The sequence below is a fragment of the Anas platyrhynchos genome, chromosome 1 (genome assembly GCF_047663525.1).
Source record: "Anas platyrhynchos isolate ZD024472 breed Pekin duck chromosome 1, IASCAAS_PekinDuck_T2T, whole genome shotgun sequence".
NCBI lineage: Eukaryota > Metazoa > Chordata > Aves > Anseriformes > Anatidae > Anas > Anas platyrhynchos.
In genome coordinates this window covers 10,098,204-10,123,268 of record NC_092587.1, presented here as the reverse complement: position 1 = coordinate 10,123,268, position 25,065 = coordinate 10,098,204, and the positions used below count along the sequence as shown (strand labels likewise).

General features: G+C 34.8%; 1 protein-coding gene across 6 annotated transcripts in view; it reads right to left on the bottom strand.

Annotated features, from left to right (window-relative positions):
- PCLO (piccolo presynaptic cytomatrix protein) overlaps positions 1 to 25,065 on the bottom strand; it is a 361,590-nt gene that overhangs the window by 5,861 nt on the left and 330,664 nt on the right. For all 6 annotated transcript variants that reach the window (XM_027459987.3, XM_027459975.3, XM_027459963.3 and 3 more), the window contains 2 exons: positions 6,315 to 6,449; positions 5,550 to 5,695 (listed from right to left, as the gene is read on the bottom strand). In XM_027459987.3, the coding sequence (XP_027315788.1) occupies positions 5,550 to 5,695; positions 6,315 to 6,449 (281 nt within the window). The remainder of the gene's footprint in view (positions 1 to 5,549; positions 5,696 to 6,314; positions 6,450 to 25,065) is intronic.

Sequence of the window (25,065 nt, the reverse complement as noted above, 5' to 3'; positions counted from 1 at the left end):
AGATTCTGTGATTCTGTGTTCTACAGTGTGGCCAGCAGGACTGTGATTGTCCCCCTGTACTCAGCTCTGGTGAGGCTGCACCTCGAGTATTGTCTCTTTGTCCCAGTCTAGTTTGGGAAGGACATTGAGGTGATCAAGTATGTCCAGAGAAGGGCAACGAAGCTGGTGAGGGGTTTGAAGAACAACTCTTACGAGGAGTGGCTGAGGGAGCTGGGGTTGTTTAGCCTGGAGAAGAGGAGGTGTAGGGGCAACCTTATTGCTCTCTACAGGTACCTTAAAGAAGTCTGTAATGAGGTGAGGGTTGGTATATTCTCCCATGTGCCCAGGGATAGGATGAGGGGGAATGGGCTAAAGTTGTGCCAGGAGAGATTTAGGTTGGATATTAGGAAGAACTTCTTTATGGAAAGGGTTGTTAGGCATTGGAATGGGCTGCCCAGGGAAGTAGTTGAGTCACCATCCCTGGAGGTCTTTAAAAGACGTTTAGATGCAAAGCTTAGTGATATGGCTTAGTGGGGGACTGATTAGTGTTAGGTCAGGTGTTGGACTAGGTGATCCCAGAGGTCTCTTCCAACCTAAATGATTCTGTGATTCTGTGAAAAACAGGTGACCAGGTCTAGTCAGCATGGGTTTATGAAAGGCAGGTCCTGTTTGACTAACCTGATCTCTTTCTATGCAAGGTGACCCACTTAGTGGATGAATGAAAGTCTGTGGATGTTGCGTACATAGACTTTAGTAAAGTGTTTGGCACTATTTCCCACAGTATTCTCCCGAAGAAACGGGCTGCTCATAGCTTGGATGGGCAGTCATTTCACTGGATAAAAACTGGCTGGATGGCTGAGTCAAAAGCGTTGTAGTGAATGGAAATAGATAGAGTTGGCAGCTGGTCACAAGTGGCATACCCCAAAGCTTAGTACCGGGGCCAGTTCTCTTTAATATCTTTATTAATTATCTGAATGTAGAGGTCAACTGCACCTTTAGTAAGTTTGCAGACAGCACCAAGTTGGGCAGGAGTATTGATCTGCTTGAGAGCAGGAAAGCCCTGTAGAGAGATCTGGATAGGCTGGATTGATGGTCTGAGGCCAAATACCAGGTCCCGCACCTGGGGCACAACAAGCCCAGTGCAACACTACAGGCTGGGAGAAGAGTCACTGGAAAGCTGCCTGGCAGAAAGAGACCAGGGGGGAATTGGCTGATAGTTGAATAAGCACCAGCAGTGTACCCAGGTCACCAATAAAACCAATGGCATCCTGGCTTGTATAAGAAATAGTGTGGACAGCAGGACTAGGTAAATAATTGTCCCCTTTTACTCAGCTCTGGTGAAGCTGTATCTTGAATACTGTGTTCAGTTTGGGGTCCCTCACTACAAGAAGGACATTGAGGTGCTAGATCATGTCCAAAGAAGGGCAACAAAGCCAGTGAAAAGTCTGAAGAACAAGTCTTATGAGGAATGGCTGAAGAAACTGGGGTTATTTAGCCTAGAGAAAAGGAGGTTCAGGAGACACCTTATCACCCTCTAAAAGTAAGCTTTGGTGATATGTGTCAGTCTCTTCTCCCAAGCAATTAGCAATAAGACAAGAGGAAATGGCCTCAAGTTGCTCCAGGGGAGGTTTAGTTTGTATATTAGGAAAAGTTTCTTTACTGAAAGGGTTGTGAAGCATTGGAACAGGCTGCCCAAGGACGTGGTTGAGTCACCATCCATGGAAGCCTTCAAAAGATGTGCAGATGTGGTGCTTAGGGATGGGGTGTAGTTGTAGAGTTGGCAGTGCTAGGTTAGCAGTTGGACTAGATGATCTTTTCCAACTTAAGTGATTCTATGACCTGATTAATTCTTTGGATTTATATGTTCCTTTTAGGTGTTTATGGAAAGAATACATTTAATAACAGATATGCTTCAGAGGGGTGAGTTATCAATCAGATAATTTCTAGCATTTATTAATTTTTGATTAACCAAATTAACAATCTCAATACTTTTATATTTTATCAACTGTTTTCCAAAAAGAAAAAGAACTTATTAAAAATGGATATCCATGATAGGATTAGCAGCAGGTTAGTAATATTCACAGTCACTGAGCAGGGCTCAGGCAATGAGCAACTGAGGTAACTGATAATAGTAGGAGGCTATCACCCTCCATGTGAACAAGCAGGAGAGAAAATGGGGCATTTTGTTGCTTGGTTTCATATATCTAGGCTAACAGCAGAAGAATGGCAGAACTGAAGAAGTTTGTACTCCACAGAGATTTTCAAGACCATACACTACATAGACATTTAACAGAACAGTAGAGCTAGAGTTTCTGGTAATCAAGAATATTAACATTTCTGAACATTTTCCATTGTGATTTGGGAAACTAAGTAAAAAATTGCAAACTTTTCAATAGAAAGAAATAAAAAATAAATAAAATAAAAATTAAAAAAAAAGAAAAAAGAAAGAGGGAGAAAGAAATTTACAGTCATTTTCCTGGATGAGTTTCCCAGTTCACTGGCCACTTTTAATATCAATTGGCACATAAGATACTTAGCTTGGACACATCCATGTGTCTCAGTCAACAGTTTTGATGAGGGAGGACCAAATAAGGGAGCAACAGGCACAGAACTATTAGAGAACCCCGCTGCATTCATCAGAAAGCCTGTCTCTGGGGAAACCAGGTAGCTGTGTCTTTTACTAGCGGCTTTCTATGTCACTTGGTTCAGTGTCTCCTGAAAGTGTGGATGGACCAGAAGCTGGCAAAACATCTGTGAAAAACATTCTTCTTTTTTTTTTTTTTTTTTTTTTTTTTTTTTTGTTTGTTTGTTTGTTTGTTTGTTTGTTTTTATTACCTTTACATAGAACATTCTGTAATTCTAATTGCAGCCAGCTAGTCAGACAGAAGCCAGCTAGGAATAAGGCAAAGCATCCAAGAGCCCAGTGCTTTCCAGAAGGGTCCCAGGTGGGTTGCCAAGGAACAGGGAAATCAAGAAAGTGAGCTGCCAGGGGCTGAGGCAAATGCCTGTCTGAAACTTGTCAAAATGTTTTGATTCTGTCACATCAACACTTTTGGGACAGAAAAAGTTTCTAACAGAAATTTTCTGTCACTTCTGTCCTTGATTCTTTTCTCCATTCCTCCCAGCTGGATCCCTAAAATCTGTCTTCTTTAGATTTTCTTCTCTTAGCATTGTTTCTTTCCTGCTCTAGGCTGTAAATTCCAGCCTTGTTATCCTGATTGAGCTAGTCTCAATTTCTAATGCTCAAATGTGTTTTTGTTTTTTTATTCCCAATACTCTTGACCAGCCAAGTCTAGCTTTTTTTTTTCTCTCTCTTTTTTTTTTTTTTTTTTCTTTCTTTATATGATTACCACGTTCAGTTTCCTCTTATTCCCTCTCCCTTGTCTTATTTTCTTCCCCTATCTCCTAGCTCCATTTTTGTTCTCTACATTCTGTTTTGGTTTCCTTTCCTTCTTGTCCAAATCTCTTTTGACAATGTGCATCTCTTTGACCCTACATATTCATCACTCTCAAATTCAGCATTCAAATCAGCCAGTTTCATGCTTTCCAGTAGGAACAGATTGACTGATAAGCATGATAAATATATAAAACAGATGTACTGAGTCAGACCAAAGATCTCTTTAGGCAAGTGTTCTGCTTCCAAAAAATGTATAAGGCAGTACATTGCGTATGCACAGTAGAACAATCATGTAGTGGAACATTCCCAAGATACCTACTATGTTCTATGGATCATTGACTTCCTGACTCACAAGTAGCATGTTTGTGTTAATAGTCTACAACAAATTTTTCCCATGAATTTGTCCAATCATTTTCTCCAGGTACTTTGTTTCATGAAAACATTTAGCATTCAGAGTAACTTATTGTGATAGATTTTACAGCTCAGACTCAGAGCTGCATGAAGAAGTAACTTCTTGTTTTAAAGTTGCTGTTTGCTAGTTTTTCTTGAGACCCTCCAGTTCTGTACTCAGGGACACAGGGACAGAGAAAGTGAATTTCCATGACAGTTATATAAAAGACAATTAAAAACATAAAGCCTTTTTTTTTTTTTTTTTTTTTTAATATATATATATATATATATATATATATATATATTAAAATACTTCTGAGGAAATGTTGCTAAATCTCAGGCTGACTGTTCCTATGGCTACTTTCCTAGTATACCTTACTCCTTAACAATTTGATAGCTCTTTTTCCCTCAGGACTCAGTTCTTCTTTATTGTGTTCAACCCTTTGAACTACCACTGGAAGCATAGTTTTTACAGGAATGTTAGCTCTTAAATTTTGACAAGACTTTATTGATCACTCTGGATTTTCACGTTTAACATCTAACATCTTTAATAAATATACTTAACCTATTTAATCAATAAGCATGTTAGAATGCCTTAACACAGGGAAAACAGCATCTATTTGTGTTGGTGTCTTTTGCTAAGCAACTTCCATTTTAGTTTTAATTTTAACAATGCAACCAATAAGCATAATGTAGGCATGTAGATATCCAATCTAAGGTTAGTAATCAAAACCTATTTGTCTTGTTTAAGTCAGTCATCCAGATTTAAAGGTATACCTGGCAGATGCTAGTACACCCAACCATTCCCTCCATTTGTTTTTAAGATTTGTCCATCATCTAGAATTGTCTCCACTGACTAGATGAAGCCTGAGTAATTGGTTTAGCTATCTACTGATGTGAAAGTTCATGAAAGTAGATAAAGTGAATCCTACCCTTCCAAATAACCATATATAACCAAGTGATCAAATCTGCCTTAACACAATAAGCACTATTCCTGAATTCCCACCTAAGTAAATAAATAAAATAAAATAAAATAAAATAAAATAAAATAAAATAAAATAAAATAAAATAAAATAAAATAAAATAATTTGATGTGCCACAGACAAAAAATACAAATACACAGAGCTAAATCCCCTTTACAAACATACACAGGGAATATTTGCTTGGCATAATCTGTGATTCTACAATGTCTGAATTTATTGTTGTATTATCGTGTCTGATTCTAGGCACCACAACCTTTAAAGATGATGATGAAAGAATGAAAAAAAATATTTAAGAAACATACATATCTAAGAAATCTGAATTATTTAGTCTAGAAAAAGAGAGAGGAGAAATATTTCTGTATGTAGACTTTTTTTTTTTTTAATAAAAAGAATGGTTATCCATTTTCCTGTGTGCTCTGTGAGGATACTTAAGGATAAGTAAGCCTGAATAAAAATAGGGCATATTTAAATTAGATAATACACTAAACTTTCCAAATATATAGAAAAATATATTTTGGAAGACATACATAATTTCCTTCTCTAGGGGATTTTAAGAACAGGTCAAACCTTAAACTTTCAGATTTGGTCTGTAAATATTCTTCCTTAGTGTGGGAGGTGATGGATTAAATAATCATATTAAGTTTCCCCCCTCTTAATATTCTCATTATTACATAATAGTGTTATTTCCTATGTAATTTTTATCTTTTCAGCAGACAACTGGGATAGGAAATTGATCTCAAATGCCCATAACACAGCATGGACAACATACAAAATTAGGTTTTAATAAGATGCAGAATTACCTGAAGAGAATGCCCAGCAGGACTCAAACTAAATCTAAATGTTTCATTGAATGAAGGCTCTCGGTCATGCCTGCATACTCTGGTTTTCTTCTTAATTACTCTCTTTTGTGTAGAGATGTTGACAACATACAGCTTCACATACAGGTCTGTGGAATTCAACAGCAATTCAACAAGTTAAATACAAAACCTTCTAAATAAACTTTTTTGTTAATGATTTCAGTGCAGGGGGAATATTGAGAAGAAACTGAACAAGTTGCTCTACAGAGCCATGTTCTGGCCTCATTTACATTGTTTAAAAATGGATCTACCCTACTAAATCCAAGGAAATTACTTCGTATTTACAACGTTGTCATAAAAAGAAAAAATAACTTGCTGTCTTCATGTGTGTATGAAAATATTATTACTAACATGTTTTAATTTTAGTAAGCTTTTTCAACAAAATACAAATTTTCACAAAATTATCATTGTTCTTTTATAACCTGAGGAGTTACCATTTTTATTCAAGTTAAAAAAGGATTTATTTTTAAGAATCAGAAGTACATTAAAAAGATTAACTTCTGAGAGTTAATTTGCTTCTATGAAATAATTTTACTTTCATTAAAGTTATTCATAGAAGCAAAGAACACTTCAAAAGATATCCTATGGAATATATCATACTGATTAGAAAGCAATTTTCTTTCCCAATTTAATGGTGTTGTTAGAAGACTTCAGATACATCCTACTTAATGTTTTAATAGTACTGTGAAGTTGGTTTCTTTGTAATACCTGGTAGATGATCTGGAGATTTAAATTTGTATGTGATATTTCTGCACTGAAGGATTTCTACTATCAGCTGTTCTCCATCTGTCTTCATTTCCTTTTTTAATGCAATCTTGATTTCACCCATAACCTGTGTTTTACCTGGAAGATCAGAAAAAAAAAAAAAAAAGAAAAAAAAAAGAAAAAAAAAAAGAAAAAAAAACTCATTAAAGTAAATGGAAAATGAATGTACCTTAAATAACGTGGAAAGAGGTCAAAATTTCTGTTTCGTTGTTGGTTTGGGTTTTGATTTTTTTTTTTGGTTTGTTTCTCCATTTTTGTTTTGTTTTGGTTTGTTTGTTTTATGACAGATTATATATTTAGGAGTATTAAGATAATGTTTTGCTAGGATAAACAAATTGTAGATACATGCAGTACACTTGCATAAACATATTACGTGCTTCAGAATGTATTTGCTTTGGAGGAGCTTTGTTCAAAAGAATATAAATTTCACTGAAAGTCATAACAAGTTATGTAATGATCACTACAAATCACCTTTTCAGAAGACTTTACTACAAGATTCAGAAGTTATCTCATTTTTAAAACAAACAAACAATATTTAATACAGTGTTGAAAAGTATTCTGAAAGGCAATGAATTAAGACATTGGTGAAGTTAGCATTTCACCTCCTTCCTTGTATGGAGCAATATTATTTACATAATTTAAAGGAAAGTACTCACTGTGACCTTTAACTAACTGATTTTTTTTTATTATTATTTTTATTTCTTATGGGGGCAAAAATACAAGCCCATTTTTTCTACAGTGTATGGATATTTCTCAAAATCAGTCCAGAGATAGAGATAGGCACAGAATGAAATTTAGGCAGAGCTGTTTTGCCTTTCCCCTGCAAAACTATATCTAGGCCAGACAGAGCACACTAGGGCTACGTTCTCCAACTGCAGTGGTAAAAGCAGAGCCCAAGTCCGTCTTGGACTATAGACATCACAATGCCATCTATAATAGCATCATGCCGTAATAGCGTCTATGCTCCTATATCTATATTTCTGCTACTGTAAAATATTTTTTCACCTCCCTCTTCCCTTTAGACATTAGTGGAAAAACAGTCAAGCTTCTGGAAGTCTTTGGGATCTAGTTTCTGGTGACAGCATGCTGAAGATTTAACTCATTACCAGGAAATTCTGGATGCTGGTTCCAAGATGTTGCAAGGAGCAAAGCAATTCTGAAGAAATTAAGTAATTATGATACATTTGAAGAACCTTCTTTCTTAAAGAGTAGAAAGCTACCAGGCAAAATTTAGAGATTACTTGCATGTATCTTAAGTGCATAACCAAATTTAACTAATCTCTCACTAAAGAATCCAGGTGCTATTTCACAGATATCCATGAACAATTGTACATTCTGTTTTTCCTCTATAAAATATTTTTGGGGATCATGAAGAAAAATTAATTACAAATAATCACAGCTACAACCTTGCCCCTCAACCTTCCTCACAAATTGAAGCTGGAATCTAACTTAGTTACAGTCAATAACAAATTTGCAATTGGCTTTCAGCTGGATCAATGTTTCACCCATAGTCTATAAGGTGGAAAAGAACCTTTTAGTAGGCAAGTGATTCTTTCATTATATTTAAAATTCAAAAAAAAAAAACTTCCTATATGTTTGAACATGCAGTGGTAGGATTTTCCTTTCTGATATGTGCTTGTGCAAAGAGAACGGAGTCTGCAGCTTTTGATGGTAGCAACAAAGATTGTTGGGATCAAAAGAGGGAAGGCTAAAAATGTCTGTTTTTCATTAATTGGTTCCATCAGGTGTGTCATCAAGTTTTAATGCCCTTGCTGTGGAAAATGCTGAGTGCCTCATGGGTCTAATCTGGCTAAACTGTGGATTTTGACTGACTGGAAATGGATAGAGGAAAATAAATAAATAAATAAATATAAAATCCTCTGTATTGTGGATAAACTACTAAATAACACTGTGATATATCTGACTGAAAGATACTGCATAAGTATGCCTCTTTAATCAATATCAGTTCCTGCACTGACTCCAATGACTGACTTTGAAAAGACTCCAGCATAACCTAATGTTAGTTTCAGGCAATCTATAGTTAACCACAGCCTTCCCTAAGAAATTTTCTAGGGTTATTTATTTTACCTTATTCCCTCTCTGTCCTTTAAGATTTAGTCACAGTATTTGATAAGATATCTTTCTTGATTACCTTAGCAACTTTTTTTTTAAATTATTATTTTTATTTTTTCACTTACATGTGCTTTCAACCTAAAATGAGATAAGGTAGGTAGGATGCTATCTGTGACTCTGAAAACTAGAAAAAAGGAGAAATGCTAAGAATGTGAAATTCCAGTGCCATGTCTCAGTATGTGGAAATTTTCCATAGATTATTCTGTATCCCCAGATACTCTTTACGACAAAAAATCCTGCTGCACTACTTAGGCCTCATGGGGAAAAAAGTGATCTCCAGCTGTGAGCACATGAAGCATGATAGCTCTCTTGTGATTCCATACTAATTTTAATTTATCTCACAGAATGCAAGGAAAAAGCCTTGCCACCAGCTTTATGATACATTGCACTAAAATAATCCACCACTTTAAATCCTAGCGGAATTTTGAATAGTCAGGAGAAATTCATCTTCCTTCCACTCCTTGACATTTTTCCTCTTTTACATGTACTTTCACAACATCTGTCCTTTGACAGGTTCATAAGAGTAACTCAAATCTACATTGCTCTGTGGATTTAGTTCTTTACAAAGATATATATTATATAGATATGTAATATACATACATTGTTTATTATAAATATTAAAAAAGAATATATATATATAAGAAACAAAATAATGAGGGAAAATGTTAATATAGGGCTGTTTATGAGCTGTTGAGAGAGTTCACAGCTGGCCAAGGTGGACATGAATGAACTTTGACTGATAAAGCAGAAATGATGTTGCTTGGGATGTCATGTAATGTGATGACCTTGAGGATTACACTGGTAAGAATAGCTCAGAATGTAGTGCTCAGGTGTAAGCTTTTGTATTTTTCTATAATTTTAGAAAACATTACTAATAATTGATGTATGAATAGAATTTATTATGGATATTTTGATAATGATTGCATGATGATAAGCAAATGCTACAATTTAAAAAGCATTTAATATCTTTTTACGAAAGCACTAATATAGCTTTCTAAAACAGTGGTAAAACATTTAAAATTTAAATATTACTATTTGCTTGAAAAAAAAAAAAAGAATTACAGATGAAACAGGTGCAAACTAGGATTATCACAGAGGCTAAGAACCATATAATAACATATTAAAAAAAATGCTTTCTAATATAGCCAACAGTCAATTGCTGGAGGGAAAAACAAACAAAAAGTATAATTGCTTTACACAAACATATGATGGAACAAATATTGACAGGGACAGTCTATATACAAACTGATTTTGTGTTATATTTTACATTTCACATACTTATCAAACACAAACTTACTGATATTAAAGCAAGAAGACAACAGTATTGTGTTCACTTTAGGAACACATTAACAGTAGCTAAAAAAGTGTTCAAATACATAGCTATGATTAAACATTTCAGTAGTTTTTCTTTTTTTTTTTTTTAATATATATATATGACAGAACACTTCTTTTTAAGGGACAGAACTTAATACAAATCCATTAGCAAATAAAATGGTTAATTAACCAAATTACTACATGGTATTTTGAGAAGCTTAGAGGTTTGAATTTGCCATTGGGATGGAAAAACAATCTGTTACTCTTGCAGAACTATCACACTCCATGCTGTCAAAAGTTAACTAGTTCTGTTATTAGTCTTAAATGACTACTTCTGTAAATCAAAGGATGTATCACTGTGTACTGCTGACCATCTCTATTTGAAATTTAGTAAAAATCATAAATTAAATTTCAGCTTCCAAGGATTGATTACTATGGATAGTGCTGCCCTAACCCTTTGATCATATGCCTGCTGCCCACCCAAATTACCTAAGACAGCAGTAAATAGCTGTCTTCCATTGGTCCATGTTATCAAGGCTCATTCAGCAATACATTTAAATGACCAGATAAATTTCACTGGCATGAATTTTGTCTGGTTTGATTGTCTAAATTTAAATATCTGAGCTGATTTACACATTTATCTTAAAATAAGTTGAATTGCCTTCTGAGATTGACTATGTCTATCAGCATAGATGTATCAAGGGTGAGTAGGTTAAACCTGGAAATTTAAATAAAAGATGTTTAAATGCTGCTACATGATGAGCATCTGCTAGAGTTATTTGCTGAATGGATGCCAGATGGCCAGAAAACAGAATTAAGAAAATACGTAAATAGATATTTTGTCCCATGGTGGTGCATAAGTTAATACAAGATCCTTCTGTTCCAGTCTAGTGATTTGGAATATTAACATAGTTGAATTAGAAATAAAATAGTAGAGATAATAAAGATATATACAAACACTGCCCAGAATTTTCAGTTTTCCAAAAGAAGTATATAATACAATTACTGTTTCTAAAATAGGCAGAAAATGCACTTCTGGAGCTTGCCAGAGCCCTGAACTTTATGCCAAAGGATTTAGAGTCACAGAAAACTCCTTCTGAAACACTTCTTGAGTGTGACAATGTTAATTTTGAGTTATGATTTTCTTTATATAAGTTCTTTAAAACCCAAATCATCTTGTTATGCAATTGAAGAACTGAGATGCTAGAAAAAAAATAAGCATGACAAAGAAAATAAGCAAAAAAAATGAACAAGAAGCCAACTATAAACCAAAACCAGCTTTACTTTCCTACACTTGTGGCTACAGTCTACAGGATTAGCATGCCTTATCCACCATGCATGTACATGAGATGCAAAGATAGCCATAGTTTCTTTTAGCAGGATTGCTCCTCCTATTTTTCCTTTTGTGTGCACTTAGAGAGATGGATGCATTTTAAAGTGTAAGAATGTAAAGAATATATGCTCTTACAGGGACAGTCTTCAAATCCTACTGGAAAATTGTACTGTTTATTCACAGGAAATAGGAAAACAAAGTATTGCACATTATTGATCAGCAGGCGAGGTTTATTTCTACACTTTCTGATTATGAATATTCATGTTACATCCACATTTCTGAAGGCAATCTAGGTATTTCCTAGAGAGCAATCTCAGGTTTCCAAATATTGGTGCACAGCAGCATCTTGCAGTTGACTGCTGCAAACAAGCACCCTCTATAGAAAACCAAACACATTCACACTGCTTTGTCATTACACCTGTGTCTTCTGATCACCATTATGTTGCCTAGTGGTCCAGGAACACGAAAGTTAATTTTCTGATGATAGGCAGGGAGAGCCTGAGATAATTAGTTTCTTACTGTAGCCTGATTTTGTTGGTGTATGGACAGCATGAAGTTGTCATATGGAATGGAAAAGAAAATGGAGCATTTTGTGGTGCAGGACTAGCTGTGTTAGTGCTGATAGTTGTTATAAAACACAAGGAAACAAACACGTCCTCCACTCTGTTGAGAGATGAGCATGCCGCCTCCAGAACCGGACTCAGTCTTAGAAAGAGCAAATTGGTCTGTGCTAAAAGGAATCCCAGGAGAAAATTAAAATAATCAACATGGAAATCAAGGAATCTGCATCAGGGAATCAGCCAAGGAGGAAAATTCTGTGACAGTACGAATGTCAGTTATAATGCTGTATGATGCTCCTCTGTGCATGTTCACTTGAGGAAGGTTTGGGTATAAGAAGCCTCCACAGATTTTTACAGCAGAGGAAGCTGGTATTTGGTACTTGTCTTGTTTTGGGAATGCGTTCCCTACTAGTAAAATGAAGTGAATGAGCTCTGTCACCCAAATTGCCTTAAAAACATTTGAGTATAATGTGAAGTACAGCTCCTTCTGAACCTGTTGCATTTATAATTCTGAAAGTGTACGTAATAAACCTCAGAATTTCCATAATCTTTCAGAGTGAGATGAAGAGATGAGTAATAGCATAGCGTCATCATAGACATATGATCGAAAATAAAGAATTCTTTTGCTAGATCTAATTTAATTTCCTTAGGTCTTTATCTGTTTTGATACCCTGAGAGATTAAACTAATGAATTTCTGAGAGCTCTGTGTATTGTTCATTGACAGGATATGGGTATTTCCTTGCAGTATTTTACCACCTTTTGTCTCATAGATATCTAGTGACCTGGAAATGGTACAGCTATAGTTATCTCTAACACTATGTAATGACACACAATGTCTTCCAGAACTGAGCAACTCAAATGCTGCTTATGTAGCTGTATTGCTTAAATCAATAGCATTTTGGTTTCAGCTATATTAGGGTATGATCATAATATTTAGAAGATCAAAATTTGTAGTACCATGGCATAAAATCTAAGAAGGTGTGTTCTTGAGAACCTGATTTGAAAAAGGAAATTGTACAGAGCTGCAAGGGGAACTGTAAATATGGAAAATCATCAGAGAGAGGCTAAAATCTATGCCTAGTTCTTACTAGTTCTCTGTGATCCTAGACTTATTCTCTGTGCCTGATCTCAGAGACAATAACACCCACTTCACTAACTGAGATTTTTTTTTGTTTTATTAATTGCAATTGTGTATATTTTAAAGAGAGTAATGTACTGCTTTGATAATGTAAACATGAACAGGACTTCAGCATATGATCCCTAATCCTATGACAAAATATAAGACCTAAATAGGCTGATGAGGATCCGTGCCAACATTATGGCCACAAAATGTATCACAGGAAGTTCTGCACCAACATGCGAAAGAACCTCTTCATGGTAAGAGTGATGGAGCACTGGAATAGGCTGCCCAGGGAGGTTGTGGAGTCTCCTTCTCTGGAGATATTCAAGAACCTGCTTTGGCAGGGGGGTTGGACCCAATGATCTCTTGAGGTCCCTTCCAACCCCTTCAATTCTACAATTCTGTGATTACATTTCCCTCCACCGACAATCCATGGAGCTTGCACAAACAGAATCTTCTGTCTACCAAAGAATGCTGTTGTAGCAAGAATTATTTCTGCAGGATTCTTTTAACACTATCTTGAGAACCAGAAGTCCATCTTCCAATAGACAGCTGTGCTTCAGCAAAGCAAGACATCTACTTACTGTAATAAATAATTCAGTATTACTGTGAATACTCACCATTTATTATTTACATTTTAGTATTAGAGTTGAACAACTGCAGCTGAAGGTAAAGCAGAAGGGTATTCACTATCAGTTTAAAACTAAATATGTCAAGAATCCAACATACCAACCCAAACCTTCCAACCTTTTTAAGGTAGTCCCCCTCCCCCCCCTTTTTTTTGATTTATAAATGTCTTTTGAGTTACTTGCTGTACCAGCTGTTTGCTTTCATAATGCCTTTCATCCTTTTGTTGTGACAACAGTTACTGGTAGTGTTGTAAAATAATACTTTGGACGAGCTTTGTAAAAATGCATCCCAATGTTTTCAGGCTACAAACTTTTCTGCCCTTTTGAGGTCTTTACACTACCTTCTAGTTTTTGTCTTTCACCTTTCTCCCACATATTTTTTCCTCCCTTGAAAACTGTTACAATTTTCTCTGTAGGCTGTATTCATCTTTGAACACCCTGCTGGGTCTGGACTGATGCTATGTGTAAAAACTTTTGAAATGAAGTGATTTTAAAAATTGTGGGAAAATAACACAGGTACTTTACAAATGCTCAAATATGAAAAAAAATCACAGATGTACCAATTCAATTTCAGCTGGATTTATTTCCATCATGTGGCATTCTAAAATGTTGTAGCAAAACCTAGGGTAAGTAAGTAAAAAGTTACTGGGACAATAAGATTAGAGGAGGTGAACTACAAGAGAAAGTTTCATTAGTTTCTTAAGGTCAGTCACTGAATTCACAGTACAGAGGATAAGAGATTTCTGCAGAAAAGTGTTTTTTTTTTTTTTTTCAGTATTTTAGTGAGACTGGTCCCTAGTACCATAGGGACATTTGAAGAAATGGAAGCGAAATCATAGCTGTAAATATCATATTCAACAAATTTAGATGACTAGAGATGACTACACATATTGTTTTCAGTGATGAAGGTGAATACAGAATACCTGTATTTGAAGGAAAGTAGGCAGATATAGGATAAAAGTGGGCTGAGGAAATCAAGAGAGTTGCAGAACTAATTCCCATAATGCATCCTACTGGATACCACTGCTTATTTATACTTTTGTGGAAGGGAAGCCTTATGTTCTGAGCTAATTATTATAATATTCTCTCTTCAATACATTTAAATACCTGAATTCCTCAAAATTCAACTTTGGTTTACAATATACTAGTGACAGTTTAAATCAGGTGGAAATATTGGTGTCTAATTCAACATGTCTAGACTCTGTAGTCCATAGAAGTAGCATCTCCAAACATACCTTATGATGGATAAATGTCTTCTGGAGGTGCCTTCCATTTTTCAGTGACAGGTATGAGGTGAGAGATTTGATTTAGAAACCTAATTTTTTGACAGTGAAATGAGGCTAAAATATTCAAACAGTACTATCATTTTCTATAACTTCAATGAGAGAAAGCTAAAACCATGGCTGAAATTATTCTTGCTACTTTAACTGAACTTCAAAGGTAGGTGCAGCCTGGATCTGAAAAGGGAAACTCTGCAGCCTCATGTCTCAGATAGCAAAATTCCCTTTAGCTGCCTTTGCTCCCTTTCATCTTTGCCATAATTCAGTGCCTGAGCCTAAATATACATTCACAGTCTTCTTTTCACAATTTTAGCATCTTACATAAGGAGAAATATCAGACACTGCAGATTCAGCTGCATAAAAGATGGCTTGCCACAGCATGTCTGAAATTTAGATGGCGAAAGACACACTTTGCCCTGGTTTTCTAATGGACAGAAGAGGGGAAGAGAAGTATTTAACATACATACATACAAAATAACCTGAACCTTGATTATTATGTATTTTAAACCTATTCTATCTAAGCTTCACTAAGGAAAAAATGTGCTAAAGGGGGAAGAAATTTTCAATCTGTCATTAAAAAATCGGTATTTGACATAACCTCAGTTCAATAAAATATTTTGCACAATACCACAATGATCCTTGTGTAATACATTATAAATACTTGGTTAAAGTAGTACTAGTGAGTCTGCAAGTTCTTTTTCTATATCAATGTCAGAACACAAAATGCTTTCTACCTATATAAAAACAGGGAAGATTGTTCCTAGATTTTGCTTAGGTTCTCATTGAAATGATGACAAACTTTAAACTATTTTCCCTCTTCTCTGAAAAATGTATTTTTATATATTTTTTAGTCTTGATATGCAAGTTTTTAAGAGGCAATAGAGTCTGAAATGAGAAAATCCCTTCTGAGCTTTACTTTCTGTGCCAAAATAATAAACCTTCGGGCTCCAAGTATACATATGAAGATGTGAATATCACAATAAATTTATTTATTCTTTTTGCCTCCTTGACTTTATGAAAATAAGCATTCTGGCTTCTTCTGACTAAAAACACCAGGAAATGGATTAAAATTAATTTGGCTTATATTACAATATGATGAAAGTATAATGGAAATTGTATGACCGCTTAAAGATGGGTGAAATGACTGAAGTTACTCTTGAACTGCCCTGGATAATAACAAAGGAAAGCAGAAAATTTGCACAAACATTATAGTAAAGAGCATCAGATAATTCTAAATTTATCAGAAAGATGAAGCAGCACAGATTCAGAAGAGAAATGTTTGACTGCCAAGAAGTTTTTGTATACTAATTTTGTGAATCCACAGAGAAAACAACCCTTTGAACACAATATTTTATAATTAGGATGTAAACAAACAACCTAAACTCAGATACACAGAGCGCTTAGAATTTATGGTTAAGAACAACATATTTTCTAAGAATAACAGCTAAAATAAAAGCAATGAAGATAAAGTACTTGAAGATTTCATTTCTGAAAAGTAATAGTTCTGTTGGGAAATATCACCTGCTGACCACCTGAGGAGCAGTGTGATATGAAAACAAAGTTTATTGCTATTATTTCTTTTGAATTTTTAGGTCAAGCAGAAGCAAAACCAGTTATACTATGCTTAAACACAGATCCAAAAACATACTATGTTAAAAAAACATGTAGGAACTTCCCCATTTGCTTTGGCAGACATGTAGTTAAATGGTATTTTTTTCATTCTTTTTCAGTCTTAGAGGTCTGATCAAATTCAAAAAATAAATAAATAAATGAATAAATACAATAATCTCAAAGGTAGATAAAAGGATAAAATCAGATGCAAGTGTATAAAAAAATTAAATCATAAGAAAGACATATAGAAAAACAGCTCAAGCTTATTGAAATGTTGACTTCAGAAATAGATGTTATCTAAGTATCTATAATACAGGCTTAGTTTTTCTAGACACACAACAGAAGACTTTAAAATTGAGAACCAATGTGGAAAAAGTACTGATATTTTCCCTCTTAGAAGTTCAGATAATAGAATATTTTTATTTTTTTCCTCTGTCATAAAGCCATCTTATCATGGGAAAGTATACACAGTGAATAGGTGTTGGTGATGAACCACATGACATGTTTTTATTCCAATTAGTTTGAATTGTGGCTCACTGAACATTTACCACACAGAGATTCAGCACTGAGCCCCCACTTTTAGTGCAGTGGAACAGGCTGTTTTATTTCACAGCTTGCCCAAGTCATTTATAGCCCATAAAAAAAAAAAAAAAATTACTTAACACATGGTGGCATATGCAACTCTATAGAGATTTTTTGAGAAGGAGGTGGAAGATGGCATTTGTATACACAAATATATCCATACACATACTCAACGCAATATGTTAGCACTCTTTTGTGCTATAAATCTGGTAGGCACACTATCATGGTAACTGAAGACGAAAATTTTTGGTAAGAACCTGCCTATTCTTTTCTCACAACATGATTTCCAGATTCCCCCTCAGATTTATCCTGCAGTTCTTAGGCTCTTCAGTGAAATATGCTTAAAGTCTTGCTCATAGCTCCCTGGAACTACACACTGCTGTGCACCATCATGTGCACTGCACAGCCTGATACCAGAGCAGATGCTTCTGCACTGACTGTTCATGTGGAAGACAGGTAATGCTATTATATTAATAGATTTTCTGTTGTGTACTTACGTTACCTGCAACAGTGGTAGTAGCCCACTGTTGAGATGAATTTTCTCTATCATTTAATAAGAATGATTACTGAAATAACTGATGCTAATAAAACTACTAAGAATAATAATATGTGAAATTGCATATTCATTATGATAGTAAGAGCTGTGATAGTTCTAGCCAGGCTCATTATACCTGATATACTAAACAAAATCTGATATACTAAAGAAAGCCAAATCTGTCTTCCAGGAGCACCAGACTGTTTTGTTACTGGCTCTAGAGAACCTAGGAAATCTTAGCACAAAAAATGAATACTTGTAATTACAACTGGGAGTGAACTACTTGCAAAATCTGTCCAATGGAGCAATGAGGGATGATCCTTTCAATTAATAAGGATAAACATGGAATCAGCTCAGCCAAAACTGGAAAAAATGTATTAATCAAAATTTTGCTCAGGAGGGATGGACAGAAATGCTATGCAGAGTATTCCAGAGTATGCAGAATTTGGAGTACTACAGTCACTGAAGGATTGGTACCTGGAAACATTGTTTACAGTAACGTGGAGATGATTCCTAAAGTTGTTACTTGTTTGGAGAAATGTCAATTTATTTTTCAGCTCCTGTCTTTTCTTCTATTAAATGTTTAGAAATATGTTTACGGTTTGTAAACATCCATCTGAAATCCTAAATTGTGTAAGTACCGGCTTTTCTGTTGAAATGCATACTTTACAATTTCCCTCTGATTCAGCACTCAACAGTGCCGTTATTCTTACTATTTCATGCAATGCTGGTTCACTCAAGCTGCTATAATAGGCATATAGTAAAGATGGCATTTCATTGCATCATTGAACTGATATGTGTGGTTAAAGTCCACAGAGATGCATTTCAATAGATAGACATCGTCTGAAATCCTAGAGCAGAAGAAATAGTACAGGGACAGTACAGCACTTAAGTAAATGAACTTTAAAGCCTGGAGATGAAGATTGCAATGATAGAAAAAAAAAAAAAGAAGTGAAGATCTACTCCTATTTACAGTGTTTATGAACTGGAAAGAAACCTGTTATGTGAATGGAATTATATATAACCTAAAAACAATACTGAAGCCGAAAATAATTAGATAAGTCCATAAGTGTACTACATGGTCCTATGGAAGAGCTCTTGATCTTATAGGGTTAAGAAACACTTGTGTTTCTGAGTCATTCATGTTTCTGAACAGTTTCTGAACATTTATGGGGCATGAGGAAAGTTCCCATGCTAGGACAGTGAGAATTGGAAATGATATATTTTAGGAAGAAAGAAGAACCTAGTCAGGGGAAAATGTGATAGGCTGATGTCAGAGGTGCAACGGGAGAAAGGTTTTATAGTACAAGACCAATTTTTTTTTTTTCCCATGTGATGAGAAGAAATCTTCAGAATCACATTTTGGATAGTAAGACCTCCCCCTGCTACCACACACAGCACAGATAGTCAATCCCTTACTTTGAGAAATGGGAGTTTGTCGCAGATAAGGGGCTTTGAGGATGTGGTCAGTAGGCCACCTAAATTTGACAGCAAATCCACTTGCACCTGGAAACTTTCAAGAAAGTTTTCTCAAAATTATGTGCCCTAGAAAAGGTGAATCAGAAAACATGCAGATTTATATTTAAATATGTCAGTCTGGCTTAGAAACTCCCCCTAAGCCTTATGAAATCACTCAAGCAAATACCATCTATTTGTAGAAATATATAAAAAATAAAAATAATAATACTTTAAAAAAAATGAAAACACAACTTTGTAACTCATTAAAAACATTTTTCTGCTCTGGGCATTATGTATTCAGCAGGACTTGTATAACCAAACCCTTTCTATAAAGAAGAGAAAGGAGTATCTCTTAGCAAGTTAATGCTGCTCTAGCTCCTGCAGAGCAACTTGGCAACTGCCTTCAAACAGGAATGTGTTTTTCTCTGCCCTCTCCACCCCCGTCCCCCTTTTTTCTTGCCTCCTGTCTCCTGCCCCACAGTGCAGAAAGGCTGCTTTTTGAATAAATACCTCTGAGCCTTCCAGCCAACTGCAGCCTACAGTCATTATTTTACCAAGAATCTCTGAGATTTAGTACTGTTCTTCTGAAGGTTATTTCAAAAGTCTTGATTGTAATCTATCTTCAAAAATTGAAGCTGTGATTATAGGAATGGAAAGGCAGGGTGTTGGAAGTCCTTACAAAATAAAAGTACAACACACTCACTTTTCATAGTGTGATTTAAACCTTGTCTGGTGGATTGTGAAATTTAAAATTCTTAAGATCTGGAAAAAAAATTATATATATATACATTATTACTGCATACACATTATAAATTTATAACAAAGAATACCAGACATTGTATTTGTGATTGTCATCCATGAATGTGTTTCAATACCTGAAAGGATTAGAGAGCCTCTCTTTACAGCATCCATTAATTTAGAAGAAAAAGTAAAAACCTTTTTTCAACTACAAATGAAAACAAATTTTTATGACAGCAGAACATAGATTCTGCTGTATTTGGTACTTACTAATTAATCATACTATACTCATAGCATACTCAGGAAGTTTCAATAAGAATCTGATGAACAGTTCAGACATAAGAACTGAAGAAAGATTATTTTTCCCAAACAGTCACTGCAAAAAGAGTCTTGAATGACCTGAAAGATATTTTAAAAATCTTCAGCAAGGCTTTTTTTATAATCTCTAAAGAGACCTTATATATCTACTGAATTTCTGCTTGGAAGCAATTGGCTCAAAAATATGAAAGTACATTGTTCCTTAGGATATTATTCATGAACAAAGATTTGCTGAGCTTGTGCCAGGCCATGTTAGATACCATGCCAGCTGTCATACTCTGCATCACTAGACAAAACCTTTTGAAGAATGGTAATAAATCATGTGAGATTCCTGCTTCATTATCACACATAAGAGCTAGCATCAGGTTGTTACTTAAATGCTATTTGTGAGTGATCTGATGCACAGTATTTTTCTGTTTCCAAGAGGAAAGCCTGTCTATGCACACATATCTCATATAATACAAGTCTCTTACTTTTTCTGACGTGTCAAAGTAATAAAAATTTATTCACAGAATATTTTGTTGCTGTAGACAATCTAAAATATACATTCTAATGCTTAATATGTATGTTGAATATTAAATGAAGAAAGAAAAATGCATGACATCTGAAGGCTTGTCAGTAGTTCTCATTGATATTTAACATTATGATATAATGTTATGATATAATTATCATGACTTGAACAGTTGTTCACTGAGTTCTCAGGAAAAATAATTAATCACTTAGAACAAAAGCATAAAAATAAAAGTTGAAATATTATTTACATGTGTGAATTTTAACATATATAGACTCAGTAACAGTGATAAAAAATGGCAATAAAGATCATTTCAGAGTATTCTTCTAAAAGTCTATGAGCCAACATTTTCAGTAGCAATTACTGTGATTAAATCTGAACTTGAAAAACTTTAAAGAACCTAATTTCCAGAGCACAGTGAAAAATTAGGGATCCTTCTTTTTTTCTTTTCTAAATAGTTTATAATACTCAAAAAGTCATTGTTTTGTTATCAAATAAAATTAAACAAAATGTCAGTTTCAGAACAACTTGAGATATGTTTTCTAAGATTTAAAAGATCCATTTGGGATGTTCTGGTAGATGTTACTCCAAAAAAACACCTCCACAGGTAATGATGAAAACCAAATTCATGAAAATTAACTCAGGAATTTCACACAGGACTTCATTTCTAGATCAGTTCATAGCAGACTGATCTAAAATTGAGTTTTTACTGTCTTTCTGTGGAGAGTAACAAAAAAATCAGTATGCATTTCCTTGGCCTCCCTAGCTAGTTCCTGATTTCACATGTTGCTGTCTGTCATGAATTCCTATTCTTCTGCTGGAAGTTTCCAACTCTTTAATGTGCTTCTGACTGACAATGTATTTGCATTCTGCAAATCATTTATGATTTAGCAGAAGCATTGTTGTTCATCACTTCCCTGCTGCTACTGTAATAACTATACGCAAAAGGTTTCACTTTACAGGATGCTTTCAGTGAGAAATTTACTTGGGCACCTTTGTACCTCTACTCTTTGCCCTCACAGGTTCTTGAACACCCTATTGACTTAAAGGTATTGAAAACTCATTTGTAACTAAGGGTAAAAAAAGACTATTAAGACTTGATTAGAAATCTCATTAACATATATATTTCTAGAGCACCACAGAAACGAAATATATTCAAGATCTGTCAAGAAAATCTATTTCCAGATTTGCAAGTGGATGAAATCTTACAGTTTATCTCATTCTTGTGATACTTCTAGTTGAATTTCTAGTGTTTCAGAATTTCTGGATAAACATGCGAAGTCCCTGCACATTACAAATATCTTATTTCTTTTTTTTTCTTTTTTTTATTTTTTTTTTTTACTTTGACAGAAATTAATTTCTGTTTCATGTTCTTTAAGAAGGTAGAAAGTACAAAGCAACATAAGAGACAATCTGCTCCCCTGAGATTTTCCTATTTGAGCAAACCAGTATGGAGACTGAAAGGTAAAGACAGATTTAAAAAAAAAACAAAAAAAAACAAAAAAAAAACAAAAAAAAAAAAACAAAAAACAAAACTAGGAAACTAGAATAACCTAGTTAATACATGTTTTTATACATACAATTTGACTTATACCTGGTAGCAGTGTAGTTATTTTCCAAAAATTAGTAACTAAACTGCAATATCAAGCTCCCTATCTGATTTATGAGATACTGCTCTGTAATATTCAAAGACTATTCATTTTAAAGGATTCATTGACTGTAGTGATAACTGTAATCATTTCTGCAAAGTGATTATTGTTCTGAAAAATAGGGCTTACAGGGCTGCAGAACTTCAAGAGTATGCTCTGTCTTTGAAGTTATTTCAGTGGAAAGCCACAATTTTATCTTATGACTACATACACCAGTAGTGTCCCCTTGTGTCCAGTTTTACAAGCAAAACTTTGAGGATCCACTGCTGAACTGCAAGGTCTCTAAGTGCTGTTACATTAGTCTTCCTCACAGTGCAGAATACACAATTTTGTCTCAGTAACTCTTCTAAAGAGAGAAAAGCTTGACCAGTCAAATATGTGCATTTTACTTTCTTCAGTTCTGAAATTTGAAATACATATAAAACTTAGGTCAAAACTGTTTTTAGCTTCTTTCACAATTTTCATTCTTCCTTCCTGATATTGTTTCGCTGCACGAAAAGATGTAGCTATTTAAATCCATGACTTGGAATCAAGGACATTATAGACACCTGGGAGACTGACAGCTTGATCCTGAAATGGTTTGCAAGACATCTGATTATTCTGTGCAAGGCACTCAACTTCAAGTTTTGAAACCAAATTTATACAATATAGTTCAGAATGAACAATAAATACAGCCCTCTACATTAAATAGCTTGATGTGTGCATCATGCTTTCAGCTAATAGTTATGATAAACATGATTTCCACTAAAATAATCAAAACTTCTATCTCAGGCTCTTTTGTGATACATACTCTTAACTGTTGGATTTTTTTTTTTCTCTAAAATTTTAGTTTCCCTTAATAACAGTAATATCAGTGGTACTTAGTAAAGTAAAAAAATAAAATAAAATTAATAAAATAAAATAAATAAAATAATAAATAAAATAAAATAAAATATAGCACTTATTTTCAGTTAGCAAGGATCTAGGTCTTAGACCATGCAAATTTGTCTCAATTTTTTTTTTTTTTTTAATGTCACGTGGAACAGCATGCGGTATTCTTTGTGCATCTATTTTTGGAATGGTCTGTATTGTATATTTACATTTATTACTTGCATGAAATTATAAGCAACTATAAGCAGTTGTTCTAAATGGACGGGTCAGACAACTACTGCTACTGACAGTAATTGCAACTAAATTTATATTGGTAGTCTCAGTTAATTTCCTAACTTATCTCAGAGGAGCACAAAGACACAACATAATAGGAGACTTCAATCTCCGTGCTGAATTTAATTCCTTTATCCATGTGACACATAAGCTCCAGCAAAGGACCTCCTTTTTACTGAGAATGCTTCAAGACACATACGGCAAGTCTGCTGCCCTGTTGAGCAGTGTGCTTGCTCATTTTGAAAGCTGTTTGTTATTATTTGAAGGCAAGGACTGGTAATGGCAGAATTAAATCCTCTAATGTCAAAGACAAAACTGGCACCACTACCGGGAACTACAAACACTCTTGCTGAGTCTTTCTTGTGGCTTTACCCATAAAACCATCATCCTACTTCTCAGACAAAGAATAGCATAGCAGATCTAATTTGTTTATTTTCTGTTATTTAGCAAAGATATTAAAACAACAACAACAAAAACACTTATTTACAAAGCCTGCAATGAGATATTCTAAGTCTTGCTGGCATATTTATAGGGCAGGGAAAGAAAAGAATATGTTACCTGTCTATAGATGCAGCAGGGAACTTAAAGTAATAGAACAGAATTACTTGTGAGAAATTTGGCCAACAGAGTGGTTTTGAAAAGCACAATGGAGTGCTTACAAACAATCGCTGTAGATTGCTGCATTTAATTCTACCTGGTGAGATGTCCTCTTAAAGAAAAATATGCCATTTACTAATGTCCTCTTAAAGAAAATAATACCATAGGACCAGTTAAACTACAAAGAACATTTTTACCTGTATCTAATCACTGATTCTTACTCATCTTTAAATAGTATAAACTGTCACAGGGCCTGAAAGAACACTCTTCACACTCCTGTTACTTGTTCCCACACAAATTCCATAACATTAACTCCTTAGCCACAAATATTTGTACAGCTGCCTAGAGAATTAGTTGGCAGAACTGATCCTACTAATTGCATCAACCCCAGCATCCCACAATGTATTCATTTGGTCTTACTCACCCAAGCCAATTTAGGATATATTTTATACCACTATACAGAATGAAATGAGCTTCAGGGAGGGAAAGAAAGGCATTATTCAATGCCAGCAACAGTGCTGACATACAACATTGTTCTGTATGAAACAACAATGAAACAATCAGACTCATAAAATAATTCAGAAAGGTTAAAGGTTAAGATAGAACAGTTGAAAGGGACCTACAAAAATCATCTAGTCCAACTGCCAGACCACTTCATAACTACTTAAAAGTTAAAGCATATTATTGAGGGCATTATCCAAATGCCTCTTGAACACTGACAGGCACAGGGCAGCAACCACCTCTATAGGAAGCCCATTCCAGTGTTTGACCACCCTCACACTAAAGATTTTTTTATTTTTATTTTTTCCAATACACAGTCTGAACCTGCCCTGGCACAGCTTTATGTCATTCCCATGTGCATCCAATCATTGGTTACCAGCAAGAAGAGACCAGTGCATCCTTCTCCATTTCTCCTCCTCAGGAAGTCATGGAGAGCAATGAGGTTGCTTCTCAACCTTCTGTTTTCCAGACTAGACAACCCAAGAGTCCTCAGCCTCTCCTCACAGGACATACCTTCCAGCCCTTTTACCAGCTTTGTTGCCCTTTCTTGAACGCATTCAAGTACCTTAATACCCTTTTCATATTAGGGAGCCCATAGCTGTCCACAATATTCAAAGGTAGACTGCATCAATGTTAAATATAGTGGGAGAACAGTGGAAGTCTCCTGTCCATCCCCACATT